At 40.9% G+C, this 20,916-nt stretch overlaps 1 protein-coding gene across 10 annotated transcripts in view; it reads right to left on the bottom strand.

The window, feature by feature from the left end:
- Nucleotides 1–85: 85 nt before the first annotated feature.
- Tet (tet methylcytosine dioxygenase-like) overlaps nucleotides 86–20,916 on the bottom strand; it is a 190,094-nt gene continuing 169,263 nt past the window's right edge. For 9 of the 10 annotated variants that reach the window (XM_076530774.1, XM_076530776.1, XM_076530770.1 and 6 more), the window contains 8 exons: nucleotides 19,415–19,670; nucleotides 18,574–18,809; nucleotides 15,283–17,884; nucleotides 14,734–14,909; nucleotides 14,289–14,642; nucleotides 13,958–14,185; nucleotides 13,713–13,867; nucleotides 86–13,629 (listed from right to left, as the gene is read on the bottom strand). In XM_076530774.1, coding sequence (XP_076386889.1) covers nucleotides 10,953–13,629; nucleotides 13,713–13,867; nucleotides 13,958–14,185; nucleotides 14,289–14,642; nucleotides 14,734–14,909; nucleotides 15,283–17,884; nucleotides 18,574–18,809; nucleotides 19,415–19,670 — 6,684 coding nt within the window. In that variant the 3' untranslated portion in view covers nucleotides 86–10,952. The remainder of the gene's footprint in view (nucleotides 13,630–13,712; nucleotides 13,868–13,957; nucleotides 14,186–14,288; nucleotides 14,643–14,733; nucleotides 14,910–15,282; nucleotides 17,885–18,573; nucleotides 18,810–19,414; nucleotides 19,671–20,916) is intronic. The other variant, XM_076530792.1, reaches the window with a different exon arrangement.

Below are 20,916 nucleotides of genomic sequence, written 5' to 3'. Positions count from 1 at the left end.
TAAAAAATTGAAAAGAATCTTACTATTATAAAAATTATATTAATTATCATCAAACGTAGGTAGACGTTTAAAATGATGAACTCTGTTTATCATAAAAGTTTTTTGTATTTCTCATTTCTCTCTTATGTATATTCACAAAGGACAATTACATCTTACTTATAACATATTCTTCGTCTAAATGTACTCTTATGTCAATAATAGTCATCGATAGCAATGATCAGTTTAAATTACTCTATCGCTTATCGTCTAATGAATCGCTACTAAACTCTAAGCATACTGTATGTGTGTGTTCTCGCATGTAGTGTATGATCATATGGGTTTTGTACGTGTATTCGTTCGTGTGTCAATGTGTTACTCGTGTAATCGTGTATGATTTTCATCGCTCAAGCGCACCCGCGTTTTCCGTATTTTTCCATTTTCCATCCACGTGTACTTCGTCGTCCACATTCGTGTCGATCGAAACGCACGTGGATATCGTTCGACAATTCTCTTTTATCCTTAAACATAATACGGAGAACCAAACGTGTAGTGAAAAAAAAACAAAACTAATAATGTCAATAATAGTAATAATAATAATATTAATATTAATAATAATAATAATGATAATAATATTAATAATAAAAAAGATACATCGTCACAATTACAATGAAATCGAAGATACCCTCGACGTTATAATTCTTTCACTCTCACCGTTGATCGATATTTTCGTATTTTACGTCGAGTCGAGAATTTCACATTGCTTCGCTACTCCTTTCGCTTGTTCTCATTTATCCTTTCATTTTTTGGCGCGATCGAACATGGCGAAAGGCATTATTAAAACACTTTACAAGTAAATATATTTATATATATATTTATATATATATATAATCGGTATATATATATATATTTTTTTTATCTTCATTATAAAACTTACATCTTACACTTACGATCATCTATCTTTAAATCGTCAATATATTAGATTTTCTTCCATTCATCATTTTCATCATCTTTTTTTCTTTCGTCTCGTTTAATCTCGCGTAAATAAATATTCATAAATACATCTCGGGGCCCCCGCGACGCGGAACGTTGTCCCGATGGATCGCGCCATTAAATGTCCCCCGCCATTTTAATATCTTCATTTTGTACGTCTTTTCGCGCGTCCGAGAGAGAGTAAGCAGAATTTCCCGGTGCTCGTCGATCGTCGAAACCGTTCGATAAACTCCGTCGAAAGTGTCGTTTTCTAAAATTTTCTTTTAGCTCGACGATCGCGATCCAACGAGAAACGATCCAACGGGACGACTCCGTGTTCGCGCGCGGGCCCGAATTTCGATTTAAAAATTTCTTTTTTTCTTCTCACGGCTCTTTATCCAAAAATATATGTACACATATATGTATGCAACCGGTGTATACGTAACGCTATGCTTTTTTTTTCTTTCGTATGCCCTATCTCGGGGGTGGGGGGTGTTTTGGGGAGACCCGAAGGGGAAGTTTTGGTACCAACGTGCAAAAATTGTGAGCGATCTTTCGTTCTCTCTCCGCTTTTTTATTTGCATTTTTACTTTTCTGTAACGATACCGGACACGTATATATTTCTTCTAAATTCCTCTTTCTTTTTATATATATATATTTATATATAAATACGCGGCGAGCGTCTCACGATTTTCGCACCTCGGCTAAATCTCTGATGCTCGTTACAATCTACCATTTTTATTTTATTTACCGTTCCACCATCCTTTCAAACTACAATTACTTTACTTAATTACCTTTGCTTTTGCTTTTTCGATCTGCTTTTTTTAGTAATCAATTACCTATTGTTAATTCTGCTTCATAAGGCGGACAAGTGTTTTATTATATTATCATTCTCACCAGATATACATTCGTGTGTACGTGTAAGTGTGTCTGTGTGTGTGTTTGTTTCGTTTCTTGTATTTGTATCGAATTACATCTAATATACGCTCGCTACAAACTATTTAAAAAATTTGTTCACCCTCGCGATTCGCTTCAACCTTCCACTACCTCCATCATCTGCTTGTCACACACTCTCTCTCTCTCTCTCTCTCAACTTCTATTTTTTTTTTGTTTGTTTTTTCATTGCTTTTTTCGTACAAAACAAAATGGCATCTTTTTGGCATTGGAAGAAAAAATACAGCTTTCAACCTCTTTTTCTTTCTATTTTTGTTTTCTTCTCTCATTTCGCTTCGCTCGTTAGCATCCGTACAACTCGAGTCTCTGTTAGTTTTTTTCGTGACCCTCTTTCGAACCGTTTCTTTTCGAAATACAAAAATTGGCAACGTTCTCGCGGGATGCCAGGGACGGCGGTTTAGGGAACTTTCGGATAGTTTGCGCGGAGATATTTTGTAGTTATGATTGTTTGGAGTATTGTGGTTTTACTATTTTTGGAAGTTAGGAGTAAATTAAGTTTGAAAGTAGATTAGTAAATTCTGAAGTCAAATTTTGAAACTTGTAACCTCTGAGTTTTTAATTGCCTAAATTTGCAAGTTTCTAATTTTCCAAGTCCTCAAATTTTCCAATCCCTAAATTTCTAAATTTCTAAATTCCCAAATCCCTAAATTTCAAATTTCTAATTTTCCAAATTCCTAAATTCCCAAATCCCTAAATTTCCAAATCTCTAAATTCCCAAATTCCCAAATTCCCAAATTCCCAAATTCCTAAATTCCTAAATTCCCAAATTCCCAAATTCCTAAATTTTCAATTTCCCAAATTCCCAAATTCCCAAATTTCCAAATTCCTAAATTTCCAATTTCCCAAATTCCCAAATTCCCAAATTCCCAAATTCCCAAATTCCCAAATTCCCAAACTCCTAAATTTCCAATTTCCCAAATTCCCAAATTCCCAAATTCCCAAATTCCCAAATTTCCAAATTCCCAAATTCCCAAATTCCCAAATTCCCAAATTCCCAAATTCCCAAACTCCTAAATTTCCAATTTCCCAAATTTCCAAATTCCCAAATTCCCAAATTCCCAAATTCCCAAATTCCCAAATTCCCAAATTCCCAAATTCCTAAATTTCCAATTTCCCAAATCCCTAAATTTTCAAATTTCTAATTTTCCAAATCCCTAAATTCCAAACTCTTCAAATTCCCAAATCCCTAATTACCCAAATCCCTAATTTCCCAAATCCCCAAATTTCCAACTCCTTAAATTCCCAAAATCCCTAAATTTCCAAATCCCTAATTTCCAACTCCTTAAATTCCCAAAATCCCCAAATTCCCAAATCCTCCAAAACGCTCCAAATCCCCAAACTCCCAAATTCCCAAATCCTCCAATTTTCCAATTTCAAAAATGTCCAAATTTTCAAATCCGAAAATTCTCCCAAAAAATTCTGCGAAAGCGTAAAAAAAAACAAATTAGTATCCGCCGTCCCTGATAATTTTCCCCTTGTTCCAAGAGAAAGAAAAGCGAACGATCTTTCGCATAGTTCGCAGGATATCTATCGAGTGATTTTCCTTTTGTTCACTCTTCTTCTAATTTACCTATGTTTACCATTGTTTTAATACTATTTTGGCATCGTCACGACACGATGTTCGCGTCGTAGATAAAAAGAAAGATGAATACTAACGACAACGAGCCTATTCCTATCTTCGTTTCGACAGCAAACGAGGGTAATACGATCGGTTTCGTCGCCACGATCCTCGCGAAGCGGAATTCGAGCGGATTCCGCGATTTTTCGTACAGGGGCGGATGTACAAGAGACTTCACAACGAATATCAATTTTTAAAATTGATGTTAAAGTGTTGTTTGAAATGTTAGAAAATTTGTAATTGGTGTCATGTTACATTTGACTAAAATTTGACTTAAAATTGAGTGAAATTGTATTTGACTAAAAATTGATTGAAATTATATTGGACCTCAATTTGAATCAATTTATATTTGACTTAAAATTAAGTGAAATTGTATTTGACTTAAAATTGACTGAAATTATATTGGACCTCAATTTGATTCAATTTATATCTGACTTAAAATTGAGTGAAATTGTATTTGACTTAAAATTGATTGAAATTATATTGGACCTCAATTTGATTCAATTTATATTTGACTTAAAATTGAGTGAAATTGTATTTGACTTAAAATTGACTGAAATTATATTGGACCTCAATTTGATTCAATTTATATTTGACTTAAAATTGAGTGAAATTGTATTTGACTTAAAATTGATTGAAATTATATTGGACCTCAATTTGATTCAATTTATATTTGACTTAAAATTGAGTGAAATTGTATTTGACTTAAAATTGATTGAAATTATATTGGACCTCAATTTGATTCAATTTATATTTGACTTAAAATTGAGTGAAATTATATCTGACTTAAAGTTGATTTAAATTATATTTGACTTAAATTTAACTGAAATTATATTTCTCTTCTTGAATGTAAAATCATAATTAATATTTTCATAATTAATTATGAAATCATAATTAATATTTATAATTAATAGTTATGTTATATATTTGACATTTTTGATTTTGTTTATGAGATCATAATTAATATTATATCATAATAGAAATTGAACTTTATTATATGATTTTTAGTTTTATATATTTTAATGTGTCATATGTTATCAGTGTCGTGTGTTCAGCCTCTTGGATCCGCCCACTTATGACTGTACCGTAAAATCTCGTTTATAATAAACACAGTTTTTATCAAGTTTAGATAATTTAGTGAAACAAACTGAAGGTGCTCGAGTAAAAGTCTTTTCTTTCAATAGTGAATCAAGACAAATTGTTAAAAAATTATACTACTTTACAGATTGAAAAAGACATAAAAATTTGAAAATTGAGAGGATTTGAGAATTTAAAATTTAGAAGTAGGGAAATTGAGAAATTTGGGAATTTAGGGAACTTGGGAAATTAAGGGAATTTGGGGAATTTGGGATGTAGAGAATTTGGGGAATTTTGAGAATTTTGGATCTAGGGAATTTTGAGAATTTAGTGAATTTGGGAACTGTGGGATCTAGGGAATTTGGGGAATTTTGAGAAATTGGAAATTTGAGTATTTGGAAATTTGAGAAATTGGAAATTTGAGAATTTGGGAATTTGGAAATTTGGAAATTTGAGAAATTGGAAATTTGAGAATTTGGAAATTTGAGAATTTGGTAATTTGAGAAATAGGAAATTTGAGAATTTGGAAATTTGAGAATTTGGAAATTTGAGAAATTGGAAATTTGAGAAATTGGGAATTTGAGAATTTTGGAATTTGAGAAATTGGGTATTTGAGAAATTGGAAATTTGAGAAATTGGAAATTTGAGAATTTGGAAATTTGAGAAATTGGAAATTTGAGAATTTGGAAATTTGAGATATTGGAAATTTGAGAATTTGGGAATTTGAGAATTTGGAAATTTGAGAATTTGGGAATTTGAGAAATTGGAAATTTGAGAATTTTGGAATTTGAAAATTTGGAAATTTGAGAAATTGGAAATTTGAGAATTTGGGAATTCGAAAAATTGGAAATTTGAGAATTTTGGAATTTGAGAATTTAGAAATTTGAGAATTTGGAAATCTGAAAACTCGAAAATCAAAAAATGAATTAATAAACTTGTAAAATATCTAACAGCATCATCCACGTCTATCACATCAGAGATTTTACAGTACACAACCCACACACTCACTCACTCAAAATTCGATGACAAGCACGATTCCGGAAGTCGACAAGAGAAAAGAAAGCTTCTTTCTGTATCAGAAACGGATTCAAGATTACGATCGAGGAAAGAAACGTGTACGTGAAACTAACACCGCATGTTTCTATGCTAACGATCGCTCCTAAATGTATTCTATAAAAAAGAAATTGTTGTTGCTTTTTCTTTCCGGCGATGATCCTTGATCGATCATATTCCTGAACACGTTCAATGCTTCTATAATTACCACTAAAATTTTTAATTATTCAGAGTACGATCGTTTGTTAAATTTCAATCGACTTAAAATTAAAAAATAATTTCCACTCGATTATTCAATGATATCGAATTCGTGATGCCGGCCATCGTTGGTCTTTGTCGCATAAAACGTGATAATATAATATTAATGTTATTTACAATTTCTTTTCACTTGTTCGAATATATTAAATTTCATTAAACGTGTTAAAATACGTAATATATATAAACAATATGCTAAAAATAAGAAACGTAGAAATTTAAAAAAAGAAACCTCTTCCTCGATCAAATTAATATAATAATCGTTGGAGCGTTCGAAAGCATCGTGAAACTAAATTGTTTGTAAGAAAGCGTTTGCTCGTTTTACCCGGGAAAATTTGAATCGAAACGGAAGTCATCATGGAAGGCCACGAACAAACGCTCTCGACAAAATGGCCGCAGAGCCTCGCGTAGAAAAAAGAAACTTACATCGAATTTTACCTTTTGCTGTTCAAAATGGATCAAAAATAGAAGTTCGAATGATTTCCAGGGTGATTTCTCCTCGGGGAGAATTTTAATTGACTGTTTGAGATCGATTTTCTCGGGGAAATTGATCGAAGAACGGCGCTCGTCAAAAATAATCTCTAATCGAACCGATCAATTTATCGATTCGTGATTGTATTCCTCTTTTTCGTCCTCGTTTCGCTAAAAAAAAACTCAGGGGCCGAAAACAAAGAGAAGAAAAGGGACTAGCGTTTCGAAAGGCCCGAGCTTTTGCTATCGATGATATTGTGCTCGAAAATGTACATGAAAAGGCAACGGAAGAAAGTGCGAAAAGAAGAAGAAAGACCTTTCTGAATCGGCTGAAAGTAAAGAGAGAAATCGTAAGAGATACAAGAGAAAGAAAAAGATTGGCGGAATAAAAATTCGAACAACGTTCATCTCGTCAGAACTTAATCAATAAATAATCAGATTAAATTAGATTATATTACTAATTATTACTGTTTGCCGCTAATAATTATTATTACTACTACATTATGATAATAATGAATGATAATATATTAATGATTCTTATTAATACTCCGATGGGCGAGGGTTGGACGCGTCTTTTCACCTCCCTTTCATTTATAGCTTCTCACTTCCGGCGTTAAGGTTTGCCAGTAATTCAACCAACCAAACAAAATGGAACACCGGATTCTTGTGTTTTTGGTACTTTCGGACTCTGTTGTTCGATCGTCAACCCTTTCGGAACCTCTTGCCGCCATTTTGGTAGCTCAACCTTGCCGCCATTTTGATAGCTCATAGATTCATCTGTGGATCCACGGATGATGGTTGTTGTTTGTGATTTACAAATCTATTAATGTTCTATACATGATTTGTTATGATTCTCTCGTGATTCATTCATGATTCTAACCCACTCGTGGTCCGTTTACAATTTATCACTGATCTTATATCCACCAATTCTTGGGACCACCCAGTAATCCACTCAGGATACCTTCAGAACTCATTCGTCATCGGTGGATCTATGAATGATGCCCTAACTCCATCTATCGCTCACGATTCACGAATCTACTAATGTCCTATACACCATCTACTATGATCCTCATGTGATTCACTCATGATTCTAACCCACTCGTGGTCCGTTTACAATTTATCACCGATCTTATATCCAATTCTGCCTTGGGACCACCCAGTATTAGGGACAACCACCCAGTAATCCACTCAGGATACCTTCAGAATTCACTCGTCATCTATGGATCCACGGATGATGCCCTAACTCCACTGATTCCCCTCCTCTTCTGAGAAAATCCTGATTCACGAATCTACTAATGTCCTATACACATCTACCATGATCCTCTTGTGATTCACTCATGATCCCAACCCACTCGTGGTCCGTTTACAATTTATCACCGATCTTATATCTACCAATTTACCTTTGGACCACCCAGTATTTGGGACAACCACCCAGTAATCCACTCAAGATACCTTCAGAATTCACTCGTCATCTATGGATCCACGGATGATGCCTAACTCCACTGATTCCCTTACTGATCCTCTCCTGAGAGGATGATTCACGAATCTACTAATGTCCTATACATCTATCATGATCTCTCGTGATTCACTCATGACCCCAACCCACCCGTTTACAATTTATCACCGATCTTATTATCCACCAATTCACCCTTGGCATCCGTAATTCGCTCTGGACCACAATATGCTTGCCCGTTTATGATCCACTCACGATTCAATGACTCCAAATCAATGGAGTCACTCACTCACAAATCAATAACTCCACTTACGACCAAATATTCTACCATTTATATTCCTCGTCTAACTCGTACATATCCGAGGCAAAATCGTATAACCGAGGCAAAGGATCATGAGTGGATCAAACCCATCACTACCTCCCTCCGCTTATATGGCCGCCTGTCGAACGTTCCAGTGCAAACTTGAAATAAATATTTGAATCGATTTACTACGCTAAAATTGAAAGATACGTTTGTACTTGAGAAACGGTCTAACTACATCGCACTAGGGCGACCATATAGAGCGACCTTAGCCCCGAAAGGGTTGTTACCGAAATACTATGCTACGATCGAATCGAGTCCAAAAGTAATGGACGTTTCGAGGGAACGTGGGTTTATTTACATTGTTTCATGAAAAACAAACAGGGATCGGTTCGAAAGACGCGTTTTTGGTTCTCAGACTTGAAACCATCCTTCTTTAGACTCGCTTGGCTGTTTCTTCGCGAACAAACACCTTCTGGCTCGAAAGAATCCGTGAAACGATGCGGGTCTTCGTGAGACGAACAAACGCATCGTTTCAGGGATTCGGTTATTAATTCTAGAATAGGGGTTGGAATAAACAGTCGGAAGAACGTGGTCGACGAAGAAGACGGCACCATCCACTCTTCGAAAGTGTCGCTCTCGTTTTAGGAAATGATTAGATGCGATTTATCGTGTTTTTGTACTCGATCGAACCGAAGGAGAATTATATCAATGTATGTATGCTGGTGTACAGAGAAATTCTAACGTGACGTAAAAATAGATCTACGGGTGCGAACACGTGCAATCGTGACAAAAATATAATAAATACGATGAACAAGCGCGACATGTACAATAGGCGATTGAAGAAAATAATCAGGTGAGGTCAATTATTCGCACAGTCGATTTCGTAAAAATTTATAAAATGATAATAATAATAATAATTTGATAAATTATAAAATGTATAAAATGATACTCAGTATGATAGAACTCTGAAATTGAATAGATCTGAAAATACATTGATTGCATAAATAAAATTGATTTAATCGGGGATACACAAAATAATATATTAATATAAACTCCCTCGTGCATCATATATAAAATTGTTATGTAACATACAATATACCACATTATATATTATATTAATATTTTATATTATATTATTGGTACTTCGTTATAATATATGTTATAAAACATATAATGAATATATATTATATATTATAAATTATATCAGAATATAATTTATAATAATATATATTATAATATAATATATGTTATATTAATATAATATATTGTAGTATATTAATACATAATAAATATATATATCAATATAATACATCTCGTGTATCTAATTTCATCAGTTTTTAATCTGCATATTCTATCATGATTCCAGGTGATGCTTTTCAACTTTCACGATCAAACATAAAAATTATGAACATAAGCTCGATGGCTTGCAACTCGATGCAAAATATTTTTTATTAAAAAAAATGAGAACATTCGTATGCCTTATAAGCTTGCAACTCGATGCAAAATATTTTTCATTTAAAAAAATAAGAACATATGTCTTATAACAAAGTAAAAATGAAATTCGATTATGCGAATAACTGTGATAAATAGAAGTAGACAATAGAAAGAGTGAAAAGAGAGAGAGAGGAAGAAAAAGGAATCAAACGTCCATAATTATCGTTTAATTAATTAGCTTAAAAAACTTGAGATCATTTTTCTTGTGTCTATATATATATATATATGTATATAATATATATATGTACGCGTGTGTCACGTGAATCTATGGCGAACCACCGCAAAATTTGTATACGCGGTCGTCTCGTCTCGAGATTGTGCATGATGACCTGTACAAAAACAGAATCGATTCGAAACAAACGCGGCTCGAAAGGTGGTTGTATGGATAAAGGTGGGTGTGGGTGTAAAACCTACGGTGTTGATCGAACGGACAATTTGGTCGTTAGAATAGTTGGCCGTGTGGATGGATGCGACCAAACGTGTTTAGAAAAAGGAATGCGCGGATAAAAAGTGTGCCTCTGCGTCACTCTAAATACAACGTGTGATCCAGCTTTGTACAACGGTACATGTCAGCGTTACGTGTCTGCCACTGCGTGTAACGTCGCGATAAAAACCTGTCGTCTAGGCTTGGACTAGCTAAATACGAATTACGACTCTACCAACAAACACGAAACCGTTTAAAAATATACAATCGGATGCGTTACACTCTTCCTTCGTTTCCTTCGTTACGAGACCGCGAACGTCGTTTCGCGTATTCCTCTTCGTTCTTCTTCCGCTTCGTGTAAATCCTCGTTAGTCTCCTCTCGTGTCGCAACATCTCGTATGTGTAAAAGATCGATATAAAAAGGGAAGCCCCGATTAGAATAGAATCCCGTGTGTCTCTCAGTTTGCGAACCTGTAACCTCTGCTTTTATCCCTCGTAGTTTTCTCGTTACCGTTGATTCCCGTTTTCTGTTGCAACGTTTATTATATTCCCCGAAAAAACATGAAATAGAAAAATGGCAGTGCAAACGTGTTATCCTCGTTTCTCTCGGTAAACTCTATACTCGTCTAGGACAATGATGATAGTTAGAATAGAAAGCCCCTCGTGATCACGGTTTGTCTTCTTTAATTAAAACTACTATGATTATTTCCTTGTATCCTTTTTGGTCTTTGATCCCTCTCGACAATCTCTGTCGTTCGTATCTCCGTCCTCGCGATTCTCATCGCGAACGCGTCGCTGTTCATGCGAGCTTCCGTCCAGTGTTTCAGCCCGACGAGCTTGCTCGATCGACACTTGGCACGGTTCTTGGTCATCGATCGGAACCGTAGCCCGCGACGATCACTCATCCAATGGCCCCTCCTTCCTGATACGGGCCAGTTATCATGCAGGGATGCATGGGGAAGAGCGTGGTCCAGGTCATGGTGGTGTACGTGGGCGACCTCATCATGAACTGAGAGCTGGGGACGCTGGGTATGTAGGGAAGCGGTGTGGATTTTTCGTTGACGATGGCGCTGGCAGGGCTGGTCGGAGTCGATGGCGTGGACAGTGACTGCGAAGTGGACGACGAAGTGGTCACAACCGACGTGGACGTGGTACTCGTGACGCCCAACTTGCGTAGTCTCATCTTCTCTTCCCACTCGTCCCAACCGTGCCTGGGTCTGTTCAGGTTACGGTGTTGATAGAAGACCAGGCTGATCCTGGTCGGATTGAGACGATTGGGTTTCTTCAGAGCCGTGGTGGCGTGCATTTCGTGTTTGGCGCACTCGAACAGCACGCTACCGTGGCCCAGAGCTATCGCTACTCCGCCCATCTGCGAATCCTTGAAGCACTCCTCGTTGTCGGAGTAGTCCGCCACTTCCCCGAGCGGTTCTGCCTTCGGTGGTGGTTCGGGAAGCACCGGGAAGTACGGTGGTGGTCCGTAGATGTCCCACCTGGGTGTCTCCCACCGGGCCCAACCTGGATTCAGACCTTGGTACGGAGGTACTCCTTGGTAAGGATACTGCGGCGACGGAACGAAGGCTTCCCTCTTCGGTTGCTGATAGAACTGCGGCGGGTAGTCCGGCGTTTGAGGATGATACGGGGCCTGGTGGTAGTTGTAGCCTTCCCAGGAGTTGGAGTATGGTTTCTCGAAGACGGGGTACGTCGGGTAAGGTCCGTACTGAGGGAAAGAAGCATGGGGGTGTCCCAGGGCTGGCACCGCGTGGAAGTCTTGCACTTGTTTCATCTCTTCTGGCCACGGGAAACAGTTGGAGTTCGGATTCGCCACGTTCTGCCTGTGCTCGAATCCTTCTTTCATCTTGTTGTCATCTGGCCAATCCGGTTTCCGTTGACTACTCTGATGCATCGTTCCGATAGTCTGCACGCCGTTGCTCAGACTGTCCGCGTAGACGCCGCTGCGCATCGGCTCTTGTGGCTTCAGGAACGTTCTATTGGAAGAATTTTGATATGTATTGTCTGCGTTCGGATTCTGGCTCGACGCCGTCCTCGAGGGTGGTCTGCCCTTTGGCACTCGGAATGGAGAAGGATCGGGAGGTGCTTCCCAACAGGGTGGCTTCGCCTGATCCGGATGCGGCATTCTGTCGTTCCAGTTCAGACCCTTCTGATGGTCGACGGGTTGCTGATGACCTCTCTCGGAAGCGATTTGGTCGTTGTACATCGGCTGTTGATTGTAAGCTTTCGGCTGATCGGGATACCAGGTGCCCAACATGTTCCAACCAGCCATCTGATCGGAAGGCGCCGGTGACGCGTGGTTCGCCGCGGGTACCTTCTGTTCAGGCCCCTTCTGCGCTCGGTATCTTCTCTGATCCGGTCCGAAATTCTGAGCGCCGTTCTGCTGGTGGTTCGGGGGAAGGTGCGGCGCGCCGTGAAGCAGTAGATCCGTATTCGTAGCACCGAATGCTTTATGACTAGCGTTGTCCATGCACGGGGATACTGGCGGGAGCCCGGAGTACGCGTCCACGTTCGAATCGTGTTGAACCTGGTACGGATGGTTTCTGACCGACTGAACTGGGTGCGACGGGTAGTGAGCTTGTATTCTGTTCGCGTACGACTGCTCGGTCTGCGACTTTTGAGCCTCTAAGTAGTTCTGCGTCGTATGGTACTTTTGCTGACTAGAATCTTGCGCAGGTTTCGAGAAGTGGAATTTCGACTGTTCGCAACTCTGCCGGAAAGCGTTCGCGTTGTGCGGTTGGTTCGTACGGCCGAGAGCGCTTCTTTGATCCAAATGAGGCGGGAAATTTGTACAGCCTGTCTTTGGAGACGCACTACCTTGTCTGTTGTCGTATACGTTCGTGTAATTCCTGGAAGTTGGCACGTGGCCGTAGCCCGTGTCCGGGTACCCCGAGCTCCTCGGCGAGGCTATCTTCTGATCTTGCGGCGCGGGAGGGCAACCTCTGGGCGACATCGCGTAACTTACGTCCCCGGGTGTTCCCGCGTGTGAACTCCTCGGCGAGATCGGATGAGCTCTCGGCGAATGGGGATAACAATTCCTGGGCGAGTCCATGGTGGAGTTTGGTAAATTTCGCGAGCCTGGTCGATGTTCGTCCTGAGAAACGGCGCTCCTTGGCCTCGTATCGTCCAGGCTGGTGCTGTCCGGGTCAACTTTCGCCTCCCTGTCCAAACCACCGAACGAGTATTCTCCCCATGGATTCAGCCAGTTGTTCTTTCGTTGATCCAGCCAACCGTTTCTACCCCACTGCTGTTCGTTCTGATAACCCCAACCTTGATACATGGACACCGGACTGTCAAGAACGGTAGAGGATACCTGAGAGCTCTGCAACTGCGCGTCCATCCCTTCGAACATCGACGCCATTTCCAGGGACAGCTGTGCATCCCTCATTTGCGGTTTCGCTGCTTCTTGGTGACCCGGAACACGGCTCTGGTCGCTCAGTTTCTCGCTCGTGTTCTTGGAACCGTCTTTTTTATTGCTCACCGTGTCCGGCTCATCCTCCTTCCGCTTTTTACCGTGACGTCGACAGGGCTGCAGTGGTACCGACCGAACTCTCACTTCGCACGGATACCTGGATCAAATAATATCATTCGATTAAATTTCTTTTCATTAAACTCGATTAAAATGACATTACTGTATCAAAGTAATACTTACTTTGTTAACACTTCTACGGAGCCACCTCGAACCTTCTCATCCTGTCCCTCTTTCGATCCATACTCATCCGTAGTATCCATGATGTAAAGCGGAAGTACATGTAGCTGTTCGTCTTCGGGTTTAGATAAATTACGATGTTTCGTCAAGGTAACCACCTGGAAGCAACAAAGAACGAGTCAGTCGTTTTGTTCAGTTTCTTTAAAATGCGGTTCATTAAAAATGTACAGACTCTCCAGCATACTTACCACGGTACATCCGTTGTTCATGTTGTGTAGATCACGATGCGAGTGCGCGCAGAAATCGATGCAAGCCGTGACACCGGAAAATGGTCGGCCAGGTTTGAATCCTAAACGACACTCGCTCGCTTCCCGCTCGAATTGTGTCTGATTGTTGAACGCTTCCGGTGCAAGACTGAGATACAGAGGCGACAAAAGCGTAGCTAGGACGTGCATTCTTTCTTCGACTTCTTGTTCCTGCAACAACGTATAATTTAATCGTTAAATATATATTAATTCTTGCAGAAGAATGCACGAGTGTTTAGATAATGAATGTATCAAGAATCGAAAGGTATCTCACCTCTGATCGTACTGATAGTCGAAATTTACGGACGGTTTTACTTCTGGCGTATTTGCAACCATTATAATACATGGACCAGGAACATCCAAAGGAAAAGCTTGCACCGCAAGTGTCTGGATCGAGGCCTTGGCAGGCACACGTTCTCGGTTCGTTCGTTCCGCATCTTCTGGTCGTCGGTAAACCGAATCGATTCAATTTATGGCTCAGGAGGGAATATATCCGATCGGCCTCGTGGGTCGGTACACCTTCCCAAGCTACCATCGCCACGACGATCCAGGCTGTAGGACACTTGTGGCCTTGCCGGTGTTTCACTATAGTCAGGATCTTCTCTTCCAGACCAGATCGTCGTAGTATCTAGCGAATCACTGATATTACAATCCCATCACCAAAAGTGGAACAGAAGAGGTACAACGTAATAAATAACATAATAGATGAAGATGCTTACCCACTTGGCCATGGGACATCCCTGAGTAGTTTTTCCCTCCTTTCCGGTGTAGATGACCTTCTCAAATCTTATGGCGTTTCCCTTAAGGCCGGTTCTTCTTTCAAGATCGTTCCGTAGGTCAGGCAGGCTTGCAGCCGCCCCGAGATGAGTGTAGTACGAGCCGGGTTCTGGTGGACCTTGTAGTTGAACCTCATTTTACTTACGAAACTGGACGTTTCAACGGAAAGGAAGCAACAGAAGCGGAAACATTTATGCCACGTATGTAGGTATATCCCCTGGGAAAGGGGTGTAAGTTAGGTACACGTGCATTCCTCTTTGGGTCACTGAATCAAGGCGCATAATCGGTGTATTGTCGGCCATAACGTATTAGTAGTAGTAGTAGCAGTAGTAGTATTACTAGTAGTAGAAGTAGTAGTAATAGTAGTAGTACAGTTTTATTTATTTGTTTTTTGTTTTTTTTTCAGGTTTTTATTTGTCGTGTAACAAATAATCGTGGTTAGTGTGTTCTCTCAATGTTAGTGTCGTGCTGAATACACAATAGCAACTCACATTTGTCGGCGGGGAAGCAGTTGCAGTCCGGCACTTCGGTCCTGACATTGTTCTTCAGCTTGTCCAAATGATCTTGCAATTTCGTCGTGGTCGAAGCCGCGCTTCTCGGACTCTGAGGACCTTCGTTCTTAACGTCGGACTTGTCTGCCGAGTCGGCCAAAATTTCGTCCCTAGTTTGAAGACCTTGACAACAACCGTCTCGCAGATGTTCGGGCGTCGGTTGTTCGGTGCCGCCTCTGCGACAGCACCAAGAACCGACTCCTGGCGATACTTTGGCTGGACCACCGTCACCGCGGAACTTGTAATTCGAGCTTTCCTGCGACCTCTGATCCGGCTCGCTTTTGATCTCCTTCGCGCAGCTCTCGCTCTTCGAGGAGGCCGCCGGTGAAACGCAATCGGAGCTCGAACAACCGTATTCGCCGATGTTCTCCTGCTTGATGATCTGCGAGGAATCGCAATTCGTTTCCGTAGATGTCGTTTTATCGGTACTCTCCACATACGGTCTGTCCTCCTCGTTGATCAGCGACACTTGCGTCGCCTCGTCTTCGTTGCTTCGACGTTGTTCGAAAACCTCGTCGTTGTTGCTCTGATCCAGGCATAGACTCCTCTGAAACGACTTGTCGTCGATGGTCTGATTGTCGTTGCTCTTCGCGTCCTCCTTCCACAATTGTGGCTGCTGTTCTTGCTGTTCTTTCTCGCAGGGTTTCTCCAGTACGGTTTTCTCCTCCGAGCCGAATTTCATCAGACTCTCGATGACCGTCATACCGTTCTCGGACAAAACACCGCCGTTGTTACCTCCTCCTGACCATTCCCATAAGCCACCACCGTCGGGCAAACTATCGACCCGAGGGTGGTGGCTATGCAATAAAAAATTACCGGTCAAAGATTCGTTCGACTGCGCCATCGAGATGATGTTCGACTGGCTCAAATACTGTTCCGTCTGTTGTTTCTCTGTCATCTTGTCCGAGTTATCGTGCGAGTCCCGCATCCGGTCCTCGTTGTGATAATCCCGGTTCCCGCTGTTGCTGTTCACGTGCTGGGACTGCATCTGATGATGCATATTGTGATGTTGCTGTTCTTGATGACTCATCTGATGCGCGGACTGTTGCTGCGATTGTTGCTGTTGAAGTTGTTGATGCTGCAACTGTTGCTGTTGTTGCTGTTGCTGTTGCTGTTTGTTCAGTATCATCGACTTTAATCGACTGTTCAAGTTAACACGATTGGATTGAGCAAATACGTTACTCTCCTGAGCATCCTGATTATCCGGGAACCCGTTGGGTTTCCCGGTGTCTGTTGTTTGTTGTTGCCACAACACTCTTTCCCCGGAATTCTGCATATCTTGTTTGGTCGCCTGTTGTCCCCATGTGGGTTGATTCTCGGCGACCGAGCTGGGTGACCAGGACATCTGGTTCTCCATTTTGTTCTCTTGCGGCTGAGGTTGCCACGCCGCCGGCTGATGACCGGGCGTTCTCCGTGGGCTGGGCTGCGAATCCGGCCATTGCTGTTGCGGTTGTTGACTGCCGTCGCTTTTCATACTGTTCGGCGACCAATTCGATTGACTAGTTGGAGTGTCTGGCCAGGACATTTGATTAGACGGCGTCAGTCTGGGATTCTTCTCGATCTTCGTCTGTTGCGACCACTGCTGCTGCTGTTGTTGCTGCTGCTGCTGTTGTTGTTGCGTCTGCTGCGGCGTTAACCTCGGATTCGACTGGTTCGAGTTCTGCTGCATCTCTGGACTACTCTGTTGCCAACTATGCTGTTGACCGGAAGGCGTCATTCTGGCGTTCTGGTGAGACGGATTCTGTTGATGGTCCGACAACTTCGGAGAATGCTGTAGCCACCCTTGGTGCTGAGGTTGTTGTTGACTAGAGGGTGTCAATCTTGGATTCTGCGTGTCCCTCAGCTTCGGACTTTGCCGGGACCAGTTTCCCTGAGTTTGTTGCTGTTGATTATCTGTATTGTCTGTCCACGACTGTGGAGTATGCGGAGTTTCCTTCACGCTGCCGTTCTCCCAGCTCATGTGGCTGGCTGGCCTGGGTATTTCTTGCTGCGTCTGCATTTGCATACTCTGTTGCTGCTCTTGCTGCTTCATACTGTTGCTCTGCATGTTCGACTGCTGCTGCTGTTGAGGAGGTTTCTGTTGGTGCTGCTGTTGTTGCTGCATCGTTCCATCCGACCAGTTCATGCTGTTGTTCACGTTGTTCATCTTCGTGCCGGTACTAGTGTCGGACCATATGTGTCGTTGGCCAGCATCGGACACCGAATGCTGTCGCTGCATATGTTGCTGCTGCTGATGCGACTGCTGAGCCACCTGAGGCTGCCATTGGTTTTGTACTTGTTGTTGACCCATTTCCACGTAGCCTGGATATCCGTTAGAGTTGTGTAAACTCTGTGGGCCCGGTTGAAGTGGATACCCAGGCATCTCGTTTCCCGACACATTGCTTGCTGCGATCGTCGCGAAACCTTTCACCTGAGTGTCGGTCTGTTGTTGCTGGGGCTGCGACGACGCTTGAGATGCTTGCTGCTGCTGCTGGTTGTCCATGTGCACCGAGCTACTGCGACTCGTCGGCGTGGTTGAAGGCGGCGGTGCCATCGTCACGTCCTGCAAAAGACATCATTCCATCTGTAATTTAAAATTGGTCGAGGTTACACGCTATCGTCCGGACTTTGTACGAAAGGTGTTTCTTTATAAGTTCTTTTCGCGAGGAGAGATCGAAACTTGCAGGAGGTACTTCACCAGCAAATTCGCGAGGTAATTTGCGAGACAGTAAATGTTTTTCAATTTTCAAATGAAAAATACATGCAATTCAGACTGCGATTAGGACTAATAAGTCAAGCGACGATTTCTCCTCGTTGGTAGTTCAAACGTGTCCTTGTTCGATCAAAATCGGTAGCCCTCGACTATAATTAATTTATCTAGGCCGTCGAGTTCTATCTCCCTAAATCTTGTCGTTCTATAAATACATAACTACCGCCCACTGTATCGTGCGGATGACATAAATGAAGCTTTTACAGCTATTTATATATCAAAATGTTCAAGAGGTGCATATCAGGGTGGTACCCGAGTACGTTTCACATTTTTCTTTTATTACAAAAAATCGTGAAAAGTCCAGTATTGTAGGCTCCATAATTGTAAAGCATAGAAAGACATATTATGATACGAAATATTATGAAAAGACATATGATGATGAAATATTTTGTTGAAACCACCCTGAAGCACACATTCGCTGTTGAGTTTCGGATGAAATTCGAAGACACTTTTAATTAAAAACGATTCATTTGTAATTGTACCTGTTGTTGGTAACCATTGACGTAATCCTGCCTTTCATAACCGACTGATTGGGTCGCAGTAGCAGCGGGATCCATGAATTGACCGTTTAGTGGCCTCTGAGCTGTCGATGGTACAGTTTGCGGGGCGACTGGTGGCAAGGGCGAGGGCTGCCCCGTGATTGTGTATTGTCCTGTCGCTCCGGCTCGTTGAAATGCCGACTGATCCGTAGTAATGAAAGTCTGCTGCTGATATGCGACTGTAATCAGAAAATTCGCGAGCTGATTCCATGGAAACGCACCGACAAATCCGCAACACAAAGACTCGCTAGTTGCACGCTTTGCATTCTGCGGTCGTTACACCAGAATTTCGAAACCGAAATTGACCCAATCACGATTTTTAATTTATTACTACACAAGTTTATGGTAAACGTTTCGAGCTTAATTGCGATTGATGTATGCCATAATATACTCGAGGTTATTGTATAATTTTTAACCGCGAAATTTTTCTTCGCTTGGTTATTAATGCATTGATGAAATTAAATGTTCTATTAAGGAATATCTTTATAATTTTAATATTATAGTAATATAATAAATTATACAATATTATATTGTATTAAATAGTAGAGCGTACATCCATAATTAAAAAATAAATTCCAGCAAATTGCTCTTGATAAATACAGCAAGTGACCCAGATGGTATGAAACACGTTAATACGTAATTCGCTATTTAATAACAATGAGTCACACTCCAGAATCGCATCGATGATTCAGGTTATTTCATTTAAAGAGCAGTAAAGCTTGGAGAACGAGTCATCCATAAATTTCTGAGAATGAATGAACGAATTAATTAATTCTTCAATTACCTGGCTGTGGATGGTACGGAGCGGCGGCGGTGTACTGAGTATGATACCTCAGCTCTTCGAGCTGATTTGGAGCAGGAATTTGTTGAATGAACTGCTGAGGTGGCCATGGTGCTGCTGACGTTTCAACCGCAACTGCTCCCACGGGAGTGACTCCCTGGTGCCAAACAGTGTTCCCGAAACCGGCTGCTGGCCGGAAGCCGGCGCCAGAATCGCCGTAGAACGGCATCACTCCGGGTGACTGGACAAAAATATTTAACTTCATGTGAATATTCTAACTCTGAGATTTAGGAATTTTCGAAATAGTCAATTTGTGGTCTTTTGGGGTCTCAAAGTTTCTCGTTTTAGTACTTTTTAAGTTAGTAATATAGGAATTCAGGTTTCAAGGAATTCAAGGATTTCAAGAATTTCAAGGAATTCAAGGATTTTAAGGATTTCAAGATTTTCAAGAATTTCGAAGATTTCAAGAATCTCGAGAATTTCAAGAATTAAAGGCTTTCAAGGATATCAAGAATTTCATAACTCGAGAATTCCATAGCTTGAGAATTCCATCACTCGAGAATTCCATAACTCGAGAATTCCATGGCTGGAGAATTCCATCACTCGAGAATTCCATAACTCCAGAATTCCATAACTCGAAAATTCCAAAACTCGAGAATTCCATAACTCGAGAATTCCATGGCTTGAGAATTCCATCACTCGAGAATTCCAAAACTCGAGAATTCCATAGCTGGAGAATTCCATCACTCGAGAATTCCATAACTCGAGAATTCCATAACTCGAAAATTCCAAAACTCGAGAATTCCATGGCTCGAGAATTCCATCACTCGAGAATTCCATAACTCCGGAATTCCATAACTCGAGAATTCCATAACTCGAAAATTCCAAAACTCGAGAATTCCATAACTCGAGAATTCCATGGCTCGAGAATTCCATCACTCGAGAATTCCATAACTCCGGAATTCCATAACTCGAGAATTCCATAACTCGAAAATTCCAAAACTCGAGAATTCCATAACTCGAGAATTCCATAGCTGGAGAATTCCATCACTTGAGAATTCCATAACTCGAGAATTCCAAAACTCGAGAATTCCATAGCTGGAGAATTCCATCACTCGAGAATTCCATAACTCGAGAATTCCATAACTCCAGAATTCCATAATTCGAAAATTCCAAAACTCGAGAATTCCATAACTCGAAAATTCCAAAACTCGAGAATTCCATAACTCCAGAATTCCATAACTCGAGAATTTCAAAACTCCAGAATTCCATAACTCCCGAATTTCAGAATTCCAAAATTCTAAAATTCCAGAATGCCAGAATTCCAAAATTTTAAGATTCCAGAATTCCAAAATTCCAAAATTCCAAAATTTTAAAATTCTAAGATTCCTAAATTCCAAAATGCCAGAATACAAAAACTCCTGAATTCCAAAATTCTAAAATTCTAAGATTCAGGAATTCCAGAATTCCCTAATTTCAAAATTCCAAAATGCCAGAATACCAAA

The sequence above is a fragment of the Megachile rotundata genome, chromosome 1 (genome assembly GCF_050947335.1).
Source record: "Megachile rotundata isolate GNS110a chromosome 1, iyMegRotu1, whole genome shotgun sequence".
Classification (NCBI taxonomy): Eukaryota; Metazoa; Arthropoda; class Insecta; order Hymenoptera; family Megachilidae; genus Megachile; species Megachile rotundata.
The sequence above is the reverse complement of the archived record's forward strand: the minus strand, read 5'-3'. Positions and strand labels throughout refer to the sequence as shown.